The following is a 22,451-nucleotide window of genomic DNA, read 5'->3' on the forward strand; positions in this document are numbered from 1 at the left end:
TGTAAATAGTCATGAAAATAAAGAAAAACCAGGAGAGTCCAAACTTTTGACTGGTAGTGTACCTCACGAGTACATGCAGACCATACGACCGTAAAAGTGAAAGTGAAACTTAAGACGCTTTACTAATTCCTCCAAGAATCATGAATCGTAAGATGGAGGGAGATGAAAGAAATGGGGAAATCTCTCTCCCTCTTTCTCAAATTTCATTCTGTTTGCACAAGCCATACAGACGTACACCTGCAGGCACCAATGTATGACACTAATGTACACATAACAAAACTAACACTAACACTAACACTAACACACAAACGTCTGTAATGCTAATGTTTAACAATACTACATATTTTATGCAAATATGCAGTATTTAACATTTGCATGTGTTTGTGTGCATACGTTAAGTTTGTGTTGAAAGACTCTGTTGTGTTCAGAGATGGTTATTTGCTTGTAATAAGAGTTACACCATGCTGTCGCTGACAAATTTCGAGATGTGGGAGTAAGTGTGATGCCCACTGATGTGTGCCTACATTTGTGAATTTAAATGTAAATGATTTGGATGTGCTTTAAAATGTGATAATATGTCTGCATTTTTTTTAATACATTTTCTGGTAACAGGTCTATTTAGTGTGAGAAATACACTGGTTTTCCTCATAACTGAGGGTGACTCATCCTTCTTCTCCTGTGTTTCAGGTCAGTAGTGTGTTTAGACCTCGCAGAAACTGCTGTAAAAGTTTAACACATGGTTAAAAACTATTTTACTTCAAGTACAAGTATAAAAGTAAGCATTGTAAAAGTTAGTCTTTTGTTTATGGGGCAGACGTCCACCGACAGTTGCATCGATGGCAGCAGAGCACTTGGTTACTTTATTAGCTAACAGCTAAATGTAGCATGCTAGTTTGGGCCACACATCTCCGATATTTTAATTAAAAGTATATATTATTTGGCTCCTTAATTTATTTTGTCATGTTTAAGTGATATCTGAACTGTATTAAAAACCCTGGGAGAATCGGTTTAAAGGTGTGATATTTTGCTTTTTTTTTTTTTTTTTTTTTTTTTTTTTTAATGGAATTATGCATTTTCAAACATTTCCCTGTGGTCTACATAAACTGTAAATGCTATGTTTGGGTCTGAATTCTTCATTAATTCAACTCCACAGGTCCATCTTCAGCCCTATTTTGGAGCAATGACACCAGAAAGGTGGTTTTGAGCGCTGGCCCTTTAAATGCAAAAGACCCACTTCAGGCCCCGCCCCCTCCAGGTTGTTGGCTGTGCTGCTCTGTCCCGTTCAACCAACAACTGAACATTTTAGGTAATCGGCTCAAATTTTTGACATATTTTCAGTATGGACTACAACCGCTGCTGCTGACAAACAATTATGTCGTACTCGGAGAAATGTTCGTTGAAAGTCTGGACTTTAAATGTGCAAATGTCGTGATCTAACTAGTTATAGACTTAACAAATTAAGCAGGAATTAAAACAGCTTGTAGAAATTCACTCAGTTTTTATCAAAATAAATATAAAGATAGCTTTGCAGCACCTGGAGGGTTCAAATTCAAACTGTATGAACTATTAGGGTCCAAATACACAAATAAATTAACTAAAGACTCATATAAGTAAATACCAAAATTTGTAGATTTAATGTAAATGTGCAAAAAGAGATTAAATACAAGTTAAAAAAGTTAAAATGTGTTCATTTGCTGGTAACTGTGGAAACACAAGTCTGAGTGGTACTGAAAGGTATTGTGTCTGTGCATTAAAGGTGCAGTATTATGACCACAAGGTTACTGTAAAAGATGAATATAGAGATGTTAATATGATAAAGAGACAAAATGTGTTTGTGTTTGGATCTGATATGTGGTTTTGTATATGTTTCATAAACAAAATATGTCTAAGGGATAGTTAAAATACAGTGACATATGACCTGGTTAAAAATATAAAACAGGCAATGCTCTCAGTGTTCAGTAAAAAAAAAAAAAAAAAAAAAAAGGCTATTAAAGATAACTGCAGAAAACACAGCAGAAGCCAGCCACGTCTCCCTGTCTCATCCTTTTTCTCCTGTATTTCAGGATGCACATAGCTGTTAGCGGGTGCTGCGGCCCGGCACCCGTTACATAAGCATGAGGATTCAGACTTTCCTCTACGTAGAAATCAGTGTACAGGCTTTTATCACAAATGTAAGAGACTCTGAAATAGTTGGTTAAGGAGTTCTTTTTTTTTTTTTTTAGAGCTGGTTATACAGGGTGTATATAAAAAAAAAAAACTATACATTTTGAAAAATTACAGTTCTGCATTTGGTAATTTTGGAATTTTCTTTTATGGACGTCGGTAGCTAGGGGATTGGTGGATATTTGTCCAAATTTACAGACCCAGGTTTTCATGCATGAGTGAGCAGGGGCAAATTGCGCAATCTAAGTTATAACTGGTTTGCACGAAGTAGCGGTGGGATTTAAATCTAATCAAAGGTCATGGGAGGGGCCAATGGGCATCCATCTAGGTAATTCAACCTGTTTAGGCCTAAGAATGTCACTGAAGACAGGCCAAGTTAGGGTTAGGGTTAGGGTTCACCCAGGAGATTCAACAAGTTGAATTAACCTTGAAAGGCAGGACCAGCTGCCATGGGTAAAGAAATGAAATTGACATGGTGGCCAAAGTGTTAATGCTGTAACCTGGCAATTTTGTGGAAAACAAGATGGATGCCCAGTGTCCCCTCCCATGACCTTTGATTGGATTTAAATCCCACTGCTACTTCACGCAAACCAGTTTTAACTTGGACTGCGCAATTTGCCCCTGCTCACTCATGCATGAAAACCTGGGTCTGTCAATTTGGACAAATATCCACCAATCCCCTACCTACCGAAGTCCATAAAAGAAAATACCAAAATGACCAAATGCAGAACTGGGGGTAGTTTTTCAAAAGGTATAGTTTTTTTTTAATACACCCTGTATATATACAGTCTGTCCATAAATTAGAAATGAAAAAAAAAAAAAAGGTTAGTACACATAAACTTCATCTCATATTTTACATATTAAACCTACAAACATGAAGATTTACTGCAAATGGGAGAGAGCTAGCCATAAAATAATGCTACAACCTATCATTATATCTCTTTGCTTAAGTGTAACAATAAGACCATGTGGTTTTCAAGAGGTTTGGGTTTGGTCTATTTCTTGGCTCAACACAATCACTTAGTGTAGTCATGTGGTCACCATGATGCTGACTGGCAGCAAGTGGAAAAACTCAAGGAAGTGATGCATATTTTAAACTTGGCATAGGGCATCATGAACTTGTCATTTCTAGTTCCTCGCATGTACAGTAATTCTTAAAAAAAAAAAAAAAAAAAAAAGAAGGTTCTACTTCAAAACTATGTACTGTCTGTTCCACCAGGGTGGAGTGGCCTTGTGGGTTACACCCAGACCTCTCATGGCAAAAACAAGGAGGTTCAAACTCACCACTTAAACATCACAGAGCACAGATGTTTCCTAGTGAGAAATCAGCTTACTAACATGTGAGCTACACTTCATGGTGAGATTATCCTCAGCATTTAACATCTGTAAGGTGAGGGAGGGCTTAGGGCTGAGAGGACACGACGCTGTTGATGATCAGCCTGATCCGGACCACAGAGATTCCCATCAAATCCCCACATGACATCGGCATCAAAAGCACGAGAAGAAGGAGAACAAGAAGAAGACAAAAGAACAAGAAAAAGACGAAGAAGAAGAAGACGAAGAAGAACAAGAAGATGAACAAGAAGAAGATGCAGAAAAACAAGAAGACAAAGATGAACAAGAAGAAGACAAAGAACAAGAAGAAGACAAAGAACAAGAATACAAAGAAGAACAAGAAGAATACAAAGAAGAACAAGAAGAAGACAAAGATGAACAAGAAGAAGACGCAGAAAAACAAGAAGACAAAGAAGAACAAGAAGAAGAAGATGAACAGGAAGACAGAAAAACTAGAAGATGAACAAGAAGAAGATGAAGAGGAACAAGAAGACAAAGTAGAACAAGAAGATGAAGAACAAGAAGGAGACAAAGAAGAGCAAGAAGATGAAGAACAAGAAGGTGAAGAAGAATAAGAACAAGAAGAAGACAAAGAAGAACAAGAAAACAAAGAACGAGAAGAAGACAAAGAAGAACAAGAAGACAAAGAAGAACAAGAAGATAAACAAGAACAAGAAGAAGATAAGGAAGAACAAGAAGACAAAGAAGAACAAGAAGACAAAGAAGAACAAGAAGATGAAGAACAAGAAGAAGACGAAGAACAAGAAGAGCAAGAAGACAAAGAAGAACAAGAAGATGAAGAACAAGAAGAAGACGAAGAAGAACAAGAAGACAAAGAAGAACATGAAGACAAAGAAGAACAAGAAGATGAAGAAGAACAAGAAGACAAAGTAGAACAAGATGATGAAGAAGAAGAAGGAGATGAAGAAGAACAAGAAGACAAAGAAGACAAAAAACAACAAGAAAAAGAAGATGAACAAGAAGAAGACGAAGAAGAACAAGAAGAAGTGAGGATTCATCAGGGTTCCCTCTCTCATCCATCCTCTGCACAGACTCCCACAACAAGTCTGCGTATAAATCTGACCGCCTGTCCTGTGGCGAGGGATGGAGGTAGACAACACAGATGGCTCACTGAGAACAGTGGCCAAAGGCCTGGTGCAACCTACACAGCGACAGCAAACACTAACCCTGTAGCTAAGTATCCAGGCTGCCCAGGCATGTACCGCCACCGGTGTGAGGGTAAATAAAAGACTGGATATGAGATGACCTTCAGACAGAGAACTAACACGCAAACAGCTTCAACAACAGACAAGTCATCGCCTCAAACCTCCATGACATTAACACAGTGCAAACATATTCTCTGATCTCTTAATGCGTCACTAATTCAGGTTACCATGGATACCATAAGACTGTTCAACTCAGACCACAACTGAACAATGGCAAAAAAAAACCCAAAACGATTCATTTATGTGCAATATAATAACATCGTCTGACAACTACACTCTAAGAAATAAAATGTTGGAATTTGTTGGATTTAGTTAAAAATGTTATGTAACTTGTTCCATTAAATACGGTTATTTAAATGTAAAAAGATGTTGCAGTTAATTGCAAAAACAACTTACTAATAAATCCAAAGTAATTGTGTCAATAAATCTAAAGTAAGGTGTTGCTTTAACGCTACAACTCAAGAATGACATTTTCTAATCAACAGTATTAGTTTGGATTTACACACATTTTGTTGTAAATTTAGTGATAGAAGTCCGATTCTTTTAACTAACTTGATTCTTTTGGTTCATTTGTCTGTTCCGAATCAATTCCGAATCAATTCATTAATTAAAAAAAACATCCTGCATTGATTCAGAATCAATTCGGAACAGACGAATGAACCAAAAGAATCAAGTTAGTTAAAAAAATCGGACTTCTATCACTAAATTTACAACAAAATGTGTGTAAATCCAAACTAATACTGTTGATTAGAAAATGTCATTCTTGAGTTGTAGCGTTAAAGCAACACCTTACTTTAGATTTATTGACACAATTACTTTGGATTTATTAGTAAGTTGTTTTTGCAATTAACTGCAACATCTTTTTACATTTAAATAACCATATTTCATGGAACAAGTAACATAACATTTTTAACTAAATCCAACTAATTCCAACATTTAATTTCTTAGAGTGTAGGTAGTTTTTTCTTTGCTTTTTTTTGGCCCCAATATTTGATTCAAAATTCATTAATTTTGGAATGGCTCAGAGTAACAGTATAATTTTTTTGCATTTATCTGACGTCATCATTAGGTACATCCTGAGGCAAATATGTCTAAATTTCTCTTTTATTATTGGGTTTAAAAAGGTGGTGAAGTGCCAGATACCAAAATGAACCCAGTTTGATGGAAAGACCCATAAATGACCACTCTACAAGTGCAAAAATTATACTGTCACCAACAGGAAAGGGTTAAATAAACATTTTTTTTTTTTATTACTTTGTCTCCTCTTCTATCCATGTGTCACCATGACATCATCATTTTTCATTCTTCTTCCTCTTTCCTCAAATTATATTCAACAGATAATTATGGTAACATGTCATATCATATGAAAGTAGATTTATTACTTTCATTTCCTTGACTAAAACATCAAAATATGTCTTTAAAAATGTTCATCAAATCAGCAATTTTTCAAGTTTATCTTCTCATCCTCTCCACTATGATTTCCTTATCTGAAACAGAATACTGTGTTGAACAAGTAGATTGGAATTCTGTTCTCCATGTTACATGTTGAATGACAATAAAGGATCTTGAATCTTAAAATAAAGGTAATCACATGATTTGTACAAGCAAAAAAACTACAGATACACTTGAGTATCTTGATATTATGTTTTGTGATACTGTATTAACCCTTTCATGCATAGTGGTCACTACAGTGGACAGATATTCTCCAGCTGTTCTCTTGTATATTCATGGGTTTTGTGGTTTTAGTTGCATATTACCCAACACAGTGGACGCTTATGTATCATCCCATACATTGCAATTCATACCATTATTGTAACTTTGCTGATGTTGATAAACCTGATCTCCACTAACATGTTTGAGTGTAAATCAATCGCTCATTGTTATTAGACTGTACTTAAAAGTTTTCTTAAGCAAAAAGGTTTTTTTTTCTTGCATATTATCTCCATGAAGTGAATAATAACTAGTATTAGAGTCTGATAAAATGTGAGAAAACATCAGATTAGCAGCATTAAAAATGTTTTCATTTCATAGTCTTCACATAGTATATCTCTTTCTGATATTGAAAATTAAACACATGGTGTCCAGCTGAGTGAACATTTTTGTAACTCCATGAAAAATAGGTTCATTAAAAAATTTAATTGCCTTGTTTTTTTCATGCCTAAAGAGGAATAAAAACACTTCGGAAAAAAAATCTTTACTAAGGTTCTCATAATTCATGCATGAAAGGGTTAATCTCAAAAACACTGTAACACTGTGTTTAATTAAAAGAGTTGGAACTCATTTTGTGTTGTAATGTGTTTTCAGCCATTTGACTTTTCCACTCCAGCATAACAATGTAAATCAAAGCTGGGTTAAATGGAAAAAACATGACCACAATGTTTGTTTCCATATTACTCAATGCCTGAAAGCTAAAGAAACACACTTCATTGGCTTTATTGGATTTCTAAATTTATGAGGTGGATTTAGAGGTTGGCGATCTGGCCACAATTGAGACCTGAATCACAATCTCCTCATCTCTATAAAATACAAGAAAGTTACAGCAAAATTGAATGTTCCTCCAGGTTTCTCTGGTTTTTTGTGTAATCTGATGAGAAAACTTTGTGTTTTTGCATCATTTTGGACCAAAATTATGACCAAATTTTGACAATGTTGAGATAAAAAAACACATCCATATTTTCATGAACATAGAGCTGCAGTATTTGTAGTACTTATCTAGACTGTGGAGGCCTCTTTTGTCCATGAATCAATCACATTTTCACACTAACATGTATGTGAGGATGATAAGTAAGGTTAATTACTTATAAAAGATCTAAGTGACTTGACTTTTCATATATTCTACTGAAAGGAAGCTAAAAGGACAGATTGTTGTCTGAAGAAGGGGTTGGATTAAATAAGTTATACTTCCTCCCACTCCTTTTTGAATGTGCAAATGAAGTCATGTATAAGCTTTGTTTTTGTTTTTTTGTTTTCTTCCATGACTTCTTAATACCTGTTTTATTTCTAAGGACTAAGTAAGATTACTTTGTCTCGTTGGTTGCATATCTATCTATCTATCTATCTATCTATCTATCTATCTATCTATCTATCTATCTATCTATCTATCTATCTATCTATCTATCTATCTATCTATCTAGATATAGATATAGATATAGATATATATAGATATATAGATATAATTTATTTATTTATTTATTTGCCAGCACAACTAGGAAATGCACTGGTAAAAGATTATAAGTGTATTTGTATGTGTGTATGTGAATATGGATGAATGAGTGTGTGAATAAATATATAAATATAAAAGAGTAATGTAAAAGGAAAGGGAACATATTTATTAATAATATTTTATGGAAAGGGGGTGGGATTAAATAAATTGCACTTCTTTCCTGCAAGTAAATGCAACTATTGTGCTGTTCTTCTGTTTACAATTGTTATGATTGTTGATAATTGTATTATTATGTATGTTTTACTTGTTCGCGTATACACTACAAACAAAAAAGTTAAGGATATTTCAATTTTTTTTGGTCATTTTTTTGATCATTTTTACCATTTGTAAATAAAGCTATATCTGGTCATTAAAAAAAAGTGTTTGAATTCAATTCACACATAAAACAGTAAAAATCACTGTGCAAGAATCCCAAATGAAAAAAATAGCCCAAAAATTACAAATATTTTAACCTTTTTTTTGTAGTGTATGTTAAATTTCATTGCATGTTGGGAATAAATCAGTAATTACAATTCCAGCATAACTGTAGAACATCTGTGTATATCAGCCTCACTGTACGTTTAGAGGTCAGCTGATGAGTTTATTATTACACAAATTATGCAAATTAATGAACACTTCAGTGTAGAAACTATAAATGGACTAAAATAAAATCACCAGCCTAGCAACCTATGCTAGTGATTTTAATGTGACAAAGCCATAAGTTTCATAAAACACCATAATTACACTCATAAACAGGCTGTTTAAAATAAAAGTTAGCTTGGTAGCAAAGTTTTGTCAGCACTGTTACGTACTTTTTAACTAAACAATCTGTATGTTCTGTTTAAAAACTAGATCATATGACAAACTAGGAGCGTGACATCACCCAGCCTGAGGTGTATTTGAAAGCAACACTCTGTCAACGCACATGTTTTGTCAAAATGTTGGAGATTTCAGAGTTTACGAGGTGCAGTGAACGCCTCCCTGTTCCCATCGTTGTTTGTCCAACTCCAACAAAGCAGCAGAAACAGAAGCTTGGCATGAGCAATAAAACCATAAAACAATGTAAACAGTTTTTTTTTACGACGTGACGACAGAGACGACGAACGAAAAATCTGCCTACATGTGGTGCTTTGTGGGGGTTGCACTTATTTCTTTGGATAATGTGTTGGATCTGCGCATGCTGAGTGATGAAATGAATGTCAGTAATGATAATAAACGTCATGTGACTGTTTTATCACCTAACACACAGGGTTCCTACAGACTTCTACAAGTTCAATTTAAGACCATTTTAAGACCTTTTTAAGACAACTTACAGCAGAATTTAATGCTCATTTCACAGCCTATTTCATGGCTATACTGGAAAAAATGTACGACTCCTAGAATTTAGAAAAAATGTATTTGTTTACTCTTGATGCCTTGATTCCCAGCGTTCCGAGTCATTTCTCACCGGGAGCTGCAAAGTTCCAGATAATTGGTTCTTAATTTCAGTATAAATGGTTGGGTTGGAACGGGTTGAATTAAGTAAACTAAGGCTACATTCAGACTGCAGACAAATGTGGCCCAAACCCAATTTTTTTGCACATATGCCGCCTGTATCCAATCTGTTAAAGACAGTTTGAACAGCACAAATCCGATTTTTTCACATTTGACCCAGGTGACTTTCATATGTGGTCCTAAATCTGATACATATCTGATACTTTGCAATGTGACTTCAGTCTGAACTGCCAGGTCCCATTTATCCGACCTTTACATCATTGAAATACAATAAACGTCACAATTCTGCGTCCCAGGAGGAGGAGCGGCAGGAAAAATATATTTACATCCATAAATACAGTACATGTCTGCGTGGTCACGTATTACATCAGGACCTCTTTTGCGCATGCGGGTCACTTCAAGGTTGCATTCAGTTCATACTCAAAACTGATACAGGTCGCATTTAATGTGTAATATGAACGAGCACACAAAAAAATTGGATTTCACCAAAAAATCCTAATAGTGCATTAAGACCAGGCAAATGAGGCCCAAATCGGATTTTTTGCCCATATGTGACCTGTATCTGATCTGTTAAAGACAGTTTGAACAGCACAAATCCGACCCACGCCACTTACATATGTGGTCCTACATGTGATACATATCTGATATTTGCAATGTGACTTCAGTCTGAACTGCCAGGTCCCATTTATCCGACCTTTACATCATTGAAATGCAATAAACGTCACAATTCTGCGTCCCAGGAGGAGGAGCGGCAGGAAGAATATATTTACATCCATAAATACAGTACATGTCTGCGTGGTCACGTATTACATCAGGACCTCTTTTGCGCATGCGGGTCACTTCAAGGTTGCATTCAGTTCATACTCAAAACTGATACAGGTCGCATTTAATGTGTAACATGAATGAGCACACAAAAAAAATTGGATTTCACCAAAAAATCCAAATAGTGCATTAAGACCAGGCAAATGCAGCCCAAATCGGATTTTTTTTGCCCATATGTGACCTGTATCTGATCTGTTAAAGACAGTTGGAACAACACAAATCCCATTTTTTCAAATCCGACCTGGGTCACTGTCATATGTGGTCCTATATGTGATAGGTATCTGATATTTTGCAATTCAACTTCAGTCTAAACAACCAGGTCACATTTATCTGACCTTTACGTCATTGAAATGCAACAAATTTTACAATTCTGCATCCCAGGAGGAGGAGCGGCAGGAAAAATATATTTACTTTCGTTAACACTGTGCATGTCTGCGTGGTCACATATTACATCAGGACCTCTTTTGCACATGTGGGTCGCTTCAAGGTCGCATTCAGTTCATACTCAAAACTGATTGAAGTCGTATTTAATGTGTAATATGAACGAACAAAAAATCAGATTTCACCAAAAAATCCAAATAGTGCATTAAGACCAGGCAAATGTGGCCCAAATCTGATTTTTTTTTCCCATATGTGACCTGTATCTGATCTCTTACAGACAGTTTGAACAACACAAATCCGACCCAGGCCACTTACATATGTGGTCCTACATGTGATAGGTATCTGATATTTTGCAATTCGACTTCAGTCTGAACGGCCAGGTCGCATTTATCGGACCTTTACGTCATTGAAATGCAACAAATGTCACAACTCTGCGTCCCAGGGGTGTTTCTTTCATAAACACAGTGTGTGTCTGTGTGGTCACGTATTACATCAGGACCTCTTTTGCACATGTGGATCACTTTAGGGTCACATTCAGTTCATACTGAAAACTGATACAACTCGCATTTAATGTGTAATATGAACGAGCGGACAAAAAAATCGGATTTCAGCAAAAAATCTGAATTGTGCATTAAGACCTGCTGTGTGAACATAGCCAGATGACTTTCTTTGCAGCTTGGACATTTCCCAGACACAGGGAACATGTTTATGACAACATAACTTAAGACCTACCATACCAAATGTAATATCTTTTAAAGACTTTTTTAATGTATTGAATGCAGATTTGTAAATTCAAGACCTTTAATACTTTTTAAGATATAGCAGAAACCCTGAACACAACTCAACTTCCTGAGACCCAGCAATGCATTTTTGTCCTCTGTAGGGAACAAAAGTTTTACCGTTTTACCAAAAAAACATGCTGCCCATTGGAAAGGACATTCCATTAAAAATAAATAAATAAATTAGGGCTGGGCAAGTTCATTCGTTATTACCACGTTAATGCATTCATTAAATAATGCCGACAATTTTTTTTATCTCACATTAATGCCGTTTTATTATAACTCCTATTATTCTGCTCCTGCTTGTATGCATGTAGCGATTAGCTTGGCAGATAGACAACAGGTTTCCCAAGAAAAGCCGGACGCCCAAAACTTCTCTCCAAATCTTTTACTTGAGACTCACTGTAAAACTGCAACATATATACAAAATATGTCTGAGTTATGTTCATTACCTTAGTACATTTACATGGCATTGTACATTTAAATGAATGGAAAAAGATTGCTAGCTTGATGCTAACTTGAATGGGAAAATCCATAGACACACTAACGATTAGCATTTACAGATTAACTTAAGATTTACAACGTCTTTTTATCCAGCAACATAGGTTGACATCAGAGATATTTTATACTATTCATTCTTACAACAACTGAACATAAAATACTCACAGGCAAACGTTTTTCAGGCCATACAAACAGAGTGAAAAAAACGTGTCCGTTAGTTCCTTCTTATGTCCGAACTGGCTACGGTAACACCGCAAGTACAAAACATAGGTTAATGCGACTTATTCCAACCACTAGAGGGCCCCCTTTGCTTGCTTTTAACAACTGAACATCACATATTATTGGGCTTATTAGTATTAGTACTTACAGGGGTTGGACAAAATAATGGAAACATCTTCACCTCAAGATGATAATGCCCCAATCCATACAGCTAGAATTGTTAAAGAATGGCATGAGGAACATTCTAATGAAGTTGAGCATCTCGTATGGCCGGCACAGTCCCCAGACCTCAACATTATTGAGCATTTATGGTCAGTTTTAGAGATTCAAGTAAGACGTCGATTTCCACCGCCATCGTCTCTAAAAGAGTTGGAGGGTATTCTAACTGAAGAATGGCTTAAAATTCCTTTGGAAACAATTCACAAGTTGTATGAATCAATACCTCGGAGAATTGAGGCTGTAATTGCAGCAAAAGGCGGACCTACACCATATTAAATTATATTTTGTTGATTTTTTAAGGTGTTTCCATTATTTTGTCCAACCCCTGTATTAGTGGGCTTAAGACTCCTGTCAGTCACTCACAACCGGAAATAAACTGGTGTGGACATAAACATGGAGAAAAGTATTGGTCTTTTCCATGGACATTTTCATTTTAAATGTCTTCAGATGGTGGGGTTGAGAAGGACAAAGTTGTTTGTAAGCACTAACATGTGGAATTATTTTTTATCACCGGAGTACTTTGAGTCTGAAATATCACTTAAAGGCAATACACGCTGTTGATGCCGGCAACCCCCCCGCCCCATATGACTATGTGATTAATCGTGATTAATCGCAGAAATTCACACAATTAATTGCGATTAAAAATTTTAATCGCTGCCCAGCCCTAAAATAAATACAAATAATTTTAAAAATGTATCTGAAAAAACATTATGCGGTTTACAATCAAGACAATTATTTAATGTAAAAAAGCTAAAACTTTCACTTTCCTGCGTCTCAGGAGGTTAAACTGAGACAGAAGGAAATCTTATTCTATGACCACTATTATAACTTTAGATAAAAAACATAAACATCCCATAGCTCAGTATTTCAACATATTCCAATCCAATGAACCTGTATGTGGATGAGAAGTGAAGCTGAACATTTGGACAACACACTTTTTTGGTCCACGTTTTCGGACTTTTTTTTACATATACCCTAAGGTCCGAGTGTCAAATGGAAAGTCCCAGATGCAGGTGTTTGTTTTGGCATGAGATCAGTACAATCTGATACCTCCTGTACTACTGTTCAGGCTGTATTTCTACATCAAACAACATGAGAGAACAATCCCTCGTGCCCGGGAGGACGCAAAAGGTGACAGGAATCTATGCAGTGCTTTTGTAATATTAGAAGACAAGCTCCATAATATTGGCTTAATTTGTAAAAAGAGAAAAAAAAAAAAGAAAAGTAGAAACCTATAGCGAGCTTTGAATGTGTTCGACATAGCGGACAGGTAACATGATGCTTCACTGACATAGACGCTGTGAAAGCCGGGATGCTGAGCAAACGTCTTTATGTTGGAGAACAATGCAAAGCTCCACATACTTAAAGTACAGCTGCCTCACCTGCCTGATGCACGACACGACCATATAGGAACAGAGGTGTCAACAGTATTCACATTCATTCCTCAGGTAGAAGTATAGATACTAGGGTTTAACCCAGGGGTGTCAAACTCATTTTAGTTCAGGGGCCATATTCAGCTAAATTTGATCTGCAGTGGACCGGACCAGAAAAATAATAACATAATAACCTATAAATAATGACAACTCCAAATTTTTGTCTTTGTTTTAGTGTAAAAAACAAACAAACATTAAATTATGAAAATACTTACTTTTATAAACTATCCACAAAAAAAGGAAAAAACTGAAATTTAAATTTAAAAATGTAAGAAAATTTAGTGCAATTTTAACAATATTATTCCTTAATTTCTCATTTCTGTATGTGCATTATGGATCAGATCTACAAAGACACTAAACACTGAGGAACATGCAGAAAATTTTTTAAAATTGTGCTTAATTTTCTTTATAGACATTTCAGGTTGTTCATATTTGTTCAGGTTATTCACATTTTAGTGTTACAGGATAGTTTGTAAATGTCAATATTTTCTTAATTTAATGTTATTTTTTTGCACTAAAACAAAGAAAAAAATTTAAATTGTTAATTCTAGATTTTTTTTTTTACTTGAAGATTTTTTTTTTTTTTTTTTAAGCTTAATTCAAGATTTCTTTTTACTTAATGGAAGATTTTGTTTGGCTTAATTCAAGATTTTTGTAAACTTCATTAAAGATTTTTTTTGGCTTAATTCAAGATGTTTTTACTTAACTGAAGATTTTTTTGGCTTAATTCAAGATTTTTTTTTTTTTACTTAATTGAAGATTTTTTTTTTTTTCTTGATTGAAGATTTTTTTTTACTTAACTGAAGATTTTTTTTGGCTTAATTCAAGATTTTTTTTTTTTTACTTAATTGAAGATTATTTTTTGGCTTAATTCAAGATTTTTTGCTAAATTTGAGGGGGGGGGGGGGGTTGGCTTAATTGAAGATTTTTTTTTTTTTTTCCCTAATTGAAGATTTTTTTTTTTTTTTAGCTTAAAGCTATACCTACCGATGTGGCATTTCTCACAGCACTTAGTAAAAGTTTGAACATGAACAACCCGCCTCCCTCCAAAGCCCCGCCCGCTCATCCCAAGTCGTCAGAAATGGACGCATGGTCAGAGCCCCGTTCGGCACTATTTGACGCAGGGGGTACCCCTTCTGCATCGGATTTCGACGCGGAGGGCAGCCTGATAGAACTGTATGTAAATCCCTCAGTGTCATTGAGCTCTGATGCTCCCCTTCTCTTACCTGATGCGCGTGATGGGAGCGGAGGTGGAAGTGGAGGTTTGGTCCACTTCAGCGTGTCCGTGGACCCCTCCCTCAGTAATCAGATCCATCATCCACCTGCCGCGGCCCCTGCTCCATCAGTAGTCCCTGAATTTAAGGGTCTGGTCTGTGCAGCGCAGGGTCAGTGTCTTCAGCTGATGAGGTGCCCAGCACGCGCACTGTGAATGCGCGGCCTCCGCGAATTTTTCGTGGACATTTGAGGTTTCATAGTCCATACATTTATCATCTTACATAATCCTACATTGTGTGACACCAAGTACATGTACCTGAATCAGTACTGCGGTCATAAAAGCTGAGCTTCCTGCAGACCTGTCTGTTCAGTCCAGTACACAAGACTTCCGGACTTTTATCTCCATCCTTCATTCATCAGACTCCTGTTTGTTCCCCTTAGTTGTTGTTTATGTTCATAAATCCGTTTATTCCCTTCCACATGTGCATTTGAGTTTTATCCATACACATCCTAGACAGTAGACTGGTCAGTGACAGGAGGAGCAGTGCGAGTGAAGTGTCAGATTCAGAGGGACACATACTGGATGTGAGACGGCGATAATGGATCGGATGCTGAACGGCCGTAATGTATGATTGACAGGAGGCTCAGCCAGGTTCGACCAATTATTTCATTCAGATCGACTAAAATGATTGGTCAGACTTTTATCAGAACTATATGAGAATTAAACATTTTTGAGTTTCAAAACCTGGTGGATTTCTTTTATATTTTAGTTTGACACATGCTTATTAGGAGCATTTTAAGATGACAAAACAAAAGTGTAAAAATGCCACATCATACGGTATAGCTTTAACTGAAGATTTTTTTTTTTTTTTTTTTTTTTGCGTAATTCAAGATTTTTTTAAACTTAATTAAAGATTATTTTTTGGCTTAATTCAAGATTTTTTTTTTACTTAATTGAAGATTTTTTTTGGCTTAATTCAAGATGTTTTGCTAAGTTTGGGATTTTTTTGTTTGCTTAATTGAAGATTTTTTTTTAGCTTAATTGAAGATTTTTTTTTACTTAATTGAAGATTTTTTTTTGGCTCAATTCAAGATTTTTCCCTTAATTCAAGGGAAATTTTTTTTTTGCTTAATTCAGTTCAAGACTGTGGAATTTTTGCACTTAGCAAAAACCTCCCAGAGGCTGAACTGGACCCTTTGGCATTTGGCCCCTGAGCCGCATGTTTGACACCCCTGTTGTAGAAGATGACAGTGTTTCTACGGTAACTACGGAGCCTCTGAACGTCCAAACAGGTTATATCTGATGACCATGAAAAGATGACAAACTGTATTTTACACCAATTATTTACATGTATTGATAGGATTAATGGATCAACGGGTATTAAACAGTTTATATCTGTAGATGGTTTGTGTTGCCAGTGGTTGTTTGGGTCTTTATGGGTTTAACTGAGTTCTGTAGAAGCTGAAGTATCAACTCAAGCGTTTTGCTCAAGTAAAAGTGTAAAAGTACTGGTTTCAAAAGTACTTAAAGTAAGGGGGATAAAATACCATAAGGCCTGTAGTGCACTACCCCACCTCTCTAAAAAACCTGTTTCTAAAGGCCATAATGACAATAATGTTATATTAAAATGTTAATGTACAAACATTTGGATGCACTAGTCTACCTGTTTCAGCCACATATATGAACACTGATAATGAACGCATTTGAGTCCAATGCAAATGTATTAAAGAACCATATATGTGTACAACTGAGCATTAAAGGGGTCATATTTATCTAAACCCACTTTTATTAGTCTTTGGTTCATTTATTTGTGTATTTGGACTCTAATAGTTCATACAGTTTGAATTTGAACCCTCCAGGTGCTGCAAAGCTATCTTTATATTCATTTTGGAAAAAATCTAGTGGATTTCTACAACCTGTTTTAATTCCTGCTTAATTTTTAGTTCACTTTATTTCAAATATACAACAAAACAAAGTAATCCTACTTTGTCTTTACAAATAAAACAGGTTATAAGAAAACAAAACAAACAAAAACCTATACATATATATGAAAACAAAGTAAGTTAATTTGTCATGTCTGTAACTAGTTACGTCCTGACATTTGCACATATAAGGTCAAAACTTCCGACCAGCATAATTGTTTGTCAGCAGCAGCAGTTGTAGTGAAAACTGAAAATATGTCCAAATTTCAAGCAGATTACCTAAAATGTTCAGTTGTTGGTTGAACAAGACAGAGCAGCACAGCTAACAACCTGGAGGGGGTGGGGCCTGAAGTGGCTCATGTGCATTTAAAGGGCCAGCGCTCAAAACCACCTTTCTGGTGTCATTACTCAGAAATAGGGTTGAAGATGGACCTGTGGAGTTGAATTAATGAAGAATTCAGACCCAAGCAGAGCATTTACAGTTTATGTAGACCACAGGGAAATGTTTGAAAATCCAGAATTCCATTTTTAAAAAAGCTAAATATGACCCCTACAACATGCCCTTCAACATGTGTTTCATGGAGTCAGAGATCTGATGACTAGTTGAATATAAATATTGGAATAGTGTAAAAAGTCAGATGTGATGGATCATGTACAAACCAACAGGGTGTTGGAATGATACATATTTATACTTCTAATCCAACCACAATCAAATTCACTCTGTCCAGATGGCGCAATTTATCTGGGTAGTGTTTTTTTATTTGAACAATGACAAGCCGAAATGAAAAAGGAGTAACAAGGCTATTTTTAAGATGTAAGGAGTAGAAAATATAGAGTCGGTTGAAAAATAATTACTCCAGTTAAGTATAGATAGCCAAAATTTATACTTATTTGTTTTGTTTTGTTCATTTATTTATTTCAAATGTTTGCAATAAAATCAACAACTAAAGAATTATATTAAAAAAGAAAGTAAACTGTTCGAAAAGGAGCGGGATGAAGTTTTATTTATAATCTCCCCTTACTCCATCCTTCATCTACCCTAAATTCCTGTGTCAGACTCCATAAGTAACTCAAAAATCCTCATATATCAGACTAAATTCTGACTATGCATAAAACATAAAATTGCTGTCCATATCAAGGATAGACTGTCAATTTTGCACGTTACTTAAGTAAGGTAATGAAGTATTTGTACTTTGTTACACTGAAAAAATGATAATATTACAATAAATGGTGATAGATCACTTAAGAAAGGTTAAATATAAAGAAAACATAAGGACCACCGGGTCTTTATGGGTCATCAGATATGACCCATTTGGACATTCAGAGGCTCTGTAGTTACCATGGAAACACTGTCATCCTCTACCACATTGATTCACCAGTAAAACCCATGGAGTTGGATCAATGACAGCGGATGGACACACTTGTTTTTATGTTCAGTCAATTATATTTTTACAAAAAAAGTAACTTTTTCCAATTGTTTTTCTCAATGATATTTGATTTTTCTCTGAGCTTGTATGAACATTTATGTGATCAGTGAATTAAACATAGGAAAATATTTGATTTTCACTGGAAAAAATGCAAAATTCAGAGGATAATATTATAATATATGGTGATAAATCTCCTAAGTTGCAAAATTGTACGCATGCATATTTGTAGTTTGACAGCCCTGATCTACATGATCAATGAATTAAATATAGGAAAATACATGATTTACACATAAAAAAACTTAAAGATGATAATATTACAATAAATGGTGATAAATCACTTAAGAAAGGTTAAATATAGAGAAAACATAAGTACCACTGGGTCTTTATGGGTCATCAGATATGACCCATTTGGACGTTCAGAGGTTCTGTAGTTACCATGGAAACACCGTCATCTTCTACCACATTGATTCACCAGTGAAAAGCTATGGAGTTGGATCAGTGACAGCGGATGGACACACTTGTTTTTATGTTCAGTCAATTATATTTTTGCTGAAAAAGTAACTTTTTTCTCGATGATATTTGATTTTTCTCTGAGCTTGTATGAACATTTATGTGATCAGTGAATTAAACATAGGAAAATATTTGATTTTCACTGGAAAAAATGCAAAATTCAGAGGATAATATTATAATACATGGTAATAAATCTCCTAAGTTGCAAAATTGTACGCATACATATTTGTAGTTTGACAGCCCTGATCTACATGATCAATGAATTAAATATAGAAAAATACATGATTTACATAAAAAACTTAAAGATCATAATATTACAATAAATGGTGATAGATCACTTAAGAAAGGTTAAATATGAAGAAAACATAAGTACCACTGGGTCTTTATGGGTCATTAGATATGACCCATTTGGACATTCAGAGGCTCTGTAGTTACCATGGAAACACCATCATCTTCTACCACACTGATTCACCAGTAAAACCCATGGAGTTGGATCAGTGACAGCGGATGGACACACTTGTTTTTATGTTCAGTCAATTATATTTTTGCTGAAAAAGGAACTTTTTTCTCGATTATATTTGATTTGTCTCTGAGCTTTTATGAACATTTACATGATCGGCGAATTAAACATAGGAAAATATTTGATTTTCACTGGAAAAAATGCAAAATTCAGAGGATAATATTATAATCTCTTAAGTTGCTAAATTGTGCACATATATATCTGTTTACATGTTTTGCAGGTACATTTATCTGGGTTGTGTTTTTTTATATGAACGACGACAAGCCACAATGAAAACAAACTGAAATGAAACAGGAGTAACGAGGCTATTTTTAAAATGTGAGGAGTAGAAGTAAAAAGTCGGTTGAAAAATAATTACTCCGGTAAAGTATAGAGAGCCAAAATTTCTACTTTAGTAACAGAGTATTTGTACTTTGTTACTTGACACCTCTGCATAGGAGACAAACAACTGCAGCTTTAGATGTAAAACACTGACATTTAGCAACACAGAGCACAGATGAAGACAAGTAATAGAGCTGTGGTTTCTCAGTTCAGTGTCAGATACTGCTCAGGCTTCAGGTCTGATGTGTGTTACTTCCTCTTAGCAAACATACTTCCTGTGGAATCTATGATTTAGTATCAAATCGGGTCACAGACTGTGTGGAACAAAGTGATTTTTTTGCAGCATAAAGGAGAAGAGTAAAGTATTTAAATGACTCAGTACTTACTCCATTGACTTAATAAGCTATTCATATGCATCTTGAGGACAGTGGAACAAACCCAGACGTCTCTGAAGAAGCAGAAACTGAGGAAGAACCACATACAAGCAACAACGGATGAGCAAAAGCACAGACATGGGACCTGGCACAAAAACAACACTTACAGACAAGCAAACAACATTAAAAATACATGAAGACATTAATATCACAAGACATCAACAGATACTCTGTCACCTGTTGGATGAGGCACGTGTGTGGTCCAAAGTTTCTGCATAAATTATTAACTTAGTAGATAATTTCCAAATAAGGTCAAAGTCAGGTTTATTTCTAGAACACATTTACAACAACGCAAAGTGTCCAGAGCGCTGTACAAGGATATAGGTAAAAAATACAAATATAATAAAAGTAAATATGGATATAAAGATAAGATACGTTAAAACTGACAAAACAGGTACACAATAATAAAATAGTCTCTAAAAGTACAAACAGAAGATAAACAAATTCAAAGTCACACACTTGTATTAAAAGCCAGTAGATAGATAGATAGATAGATAGATAGATAGATAGATAGATAGATAGATAGATAGATAGATAGATAGATAGATAGATAGATAGATAGATAGACAGATAGATAGAATGAGACAATTTATTGAACACTTATTTTATTGAGGACATCTCTATGATGCTTTTATTTTATTTATTTATTTTTTTAATAAAATAAATGTGTTTCAGTAGCACAAATGGTAATCTGTGGTTATGAAATGCACTTATAAGTATGATCTCCGGTCAGATATTAGCATTTTGTCTTATTTTTTTACTGTCAAAACCTGCAAAAATCACATTTTTTTTTGTTTAAGTAGAGCAAACTTTTTACTCACTTACATAACATAATCCTTTTATAGATAATGACATGTTCAGTTTAATTTTGAAGTACAAACAGAAGATAAAACAAATTCAAAGACACGACTTGTATTAAAAGCCAGTAAATAAATAAGAGACAGTAAAGTAAATGCTTATTTTAGTGAAGATATATCTATGATAGTTTTATTTATTTTTTTTATTTATTTATTTACTTACTTACTTACTTATTTATAATTTATTTATTTATTTTTAGAAAATAAATGTGTTTCAGTAGCACAAATGGTAAACTGTGATTATGAAATGCACCTTATACTATTTCCAGTCAGATATTAGCATTTTGTCTTATTTTTTTACAGTCAAAACCTGAAAAAAATCACTTTTTTTTAATTAAGTAGAACTAACTTTTTACTCACTTACATAACATAATCCTTTTATTGATAATGACATCTTCAGATTGATTTTACGACCCAATATTTGAGAGCCACATAATATTTTTGTGAATTTGTGATTTTTGCATCGAAAATTAGTAGGTTTAATGCTTCCGAAGTGTACTTTATTAAGTGTTTTATTCATCTCTTGCATTGTTGAAATTTTACTCTCATGTCAGATACGCCTCTTTATTTTACTTGGAGTTAACGTTAAACTTTGCACAAACGCAACTGTAAACAACCATAAGTCCGTGAACTACTCACGTAAGTCAGTCCGTGTCGTGTGCAGAGAAAGGCAGTGGGTGTTTATGTTCTCTGCATCATATATCCGTCATAGTTTTCCGTGTGTGCAGTTTAATCCCGGTTGTTAAAACACTTTTGTTTTTCCCTCCGGTATCTCTGCAGCCTCCGGACGGTGCGTTCACGTCCTCGCTTCTCACTTTACTGGTGCGGATGCGGTGCAACAGCCGCTCTAATGCAAATGCATGTTTTCTGGGTTGTCTTAGGAACCAGACTCAGCAGCTCGTCGGTGGATGTGACTCCACCCACGATAGGATGAGCAGCACAAGCACACACAAACCAACAAACTGAGGAGGAGACGAAAACACATGGAGTTCTGCAGCAGAATCACCAGATAAAGCCTCCATCCTCATCATGAAGCCTCCACCATCATGTTCTTACATCTTTACATAAATAAGTGTAAGGTTTTAAAGCAGCTCTGAAAGCTTTTGTGCTGCTGTAGAAGGATCTCGACATGACTGCACAGAGGTGGGAGTGTTTTCAACAATGTGGAGCTGTGGCCCAGAGCATTAAACTCCCACTCAGTCAGTGTGGGAAATGAATAGACTGGAACAGAAAGCACACAAATAACAGACAAATGGACACAGTGTGGAGAAAAGAGGAGAGATTTACAGAGAATCACAACAGAGCAGAAGGATTTAAGTTACTCTGACTGTGTACATGACAACATGATGGCATTTTCAGTACACCGATGAAGTAATAGAACCTACATTTAGACATTTTTATACTTGAAATGCACAAAGAGACACCACAGAGAAAGGATGTGTGCTAAATAACTACCTTGTAAGAAAAAAA

At 35.1% G+C, this 22,451-nt stretch overlaps 1 protein-coding gene across 2 annotated transcripts in view; it reads right to left on the minus strand.

The window, feature by feature from the left end:
• Positions 1 to 21,864, minus strand: part of LOC115426474 (dual specificity testis-specific protein kinase 1) — a 97,124-nt gene extending 75,260 nt beyond the window's left edge. The window contains exons 1-2 of one of the 2 annotated variants that reach the window (XM_030144614.1): positions 21,621 to 21,863; positions 20,077 to 20,153 (exon numbers count right to left, since the gene is read on the minus strand). In XM_030144614.1, coding sequence (XP_030000474.1) covers positions 20,077 to 20,107 — 31 coding nt within the window. In that variant the 5' untranslated portion in view covers positions 20,108 to 20,153; positions 21,621 to 21,863. Of the gene's footprint in view, positions 1 to 20,076; positions 20,154 to 21,620 lie in introns of both variants that reach the window. The other variant, XM_030144615.1, reaches the window with a different exon arrangement.
• Between the last annotated feature and the right edge of the window lie 587 nt (positions 21,865 to 22,451).

Source organism: Sphaeramia orbicularis, chromosome 9 (genome assembly GCF_902148855.1).
Source record: "Sphaeramia orbicularis chromosome 9, fSphaOr1.1, whole genome shotgun sequence".
Lineage (NCBI taxonomy): Eukaryota > Metazoa > Chordata > Actinopteri > Kurtiformes > Apogonidae > Sphaeramia > Sphaeramia orbicularis.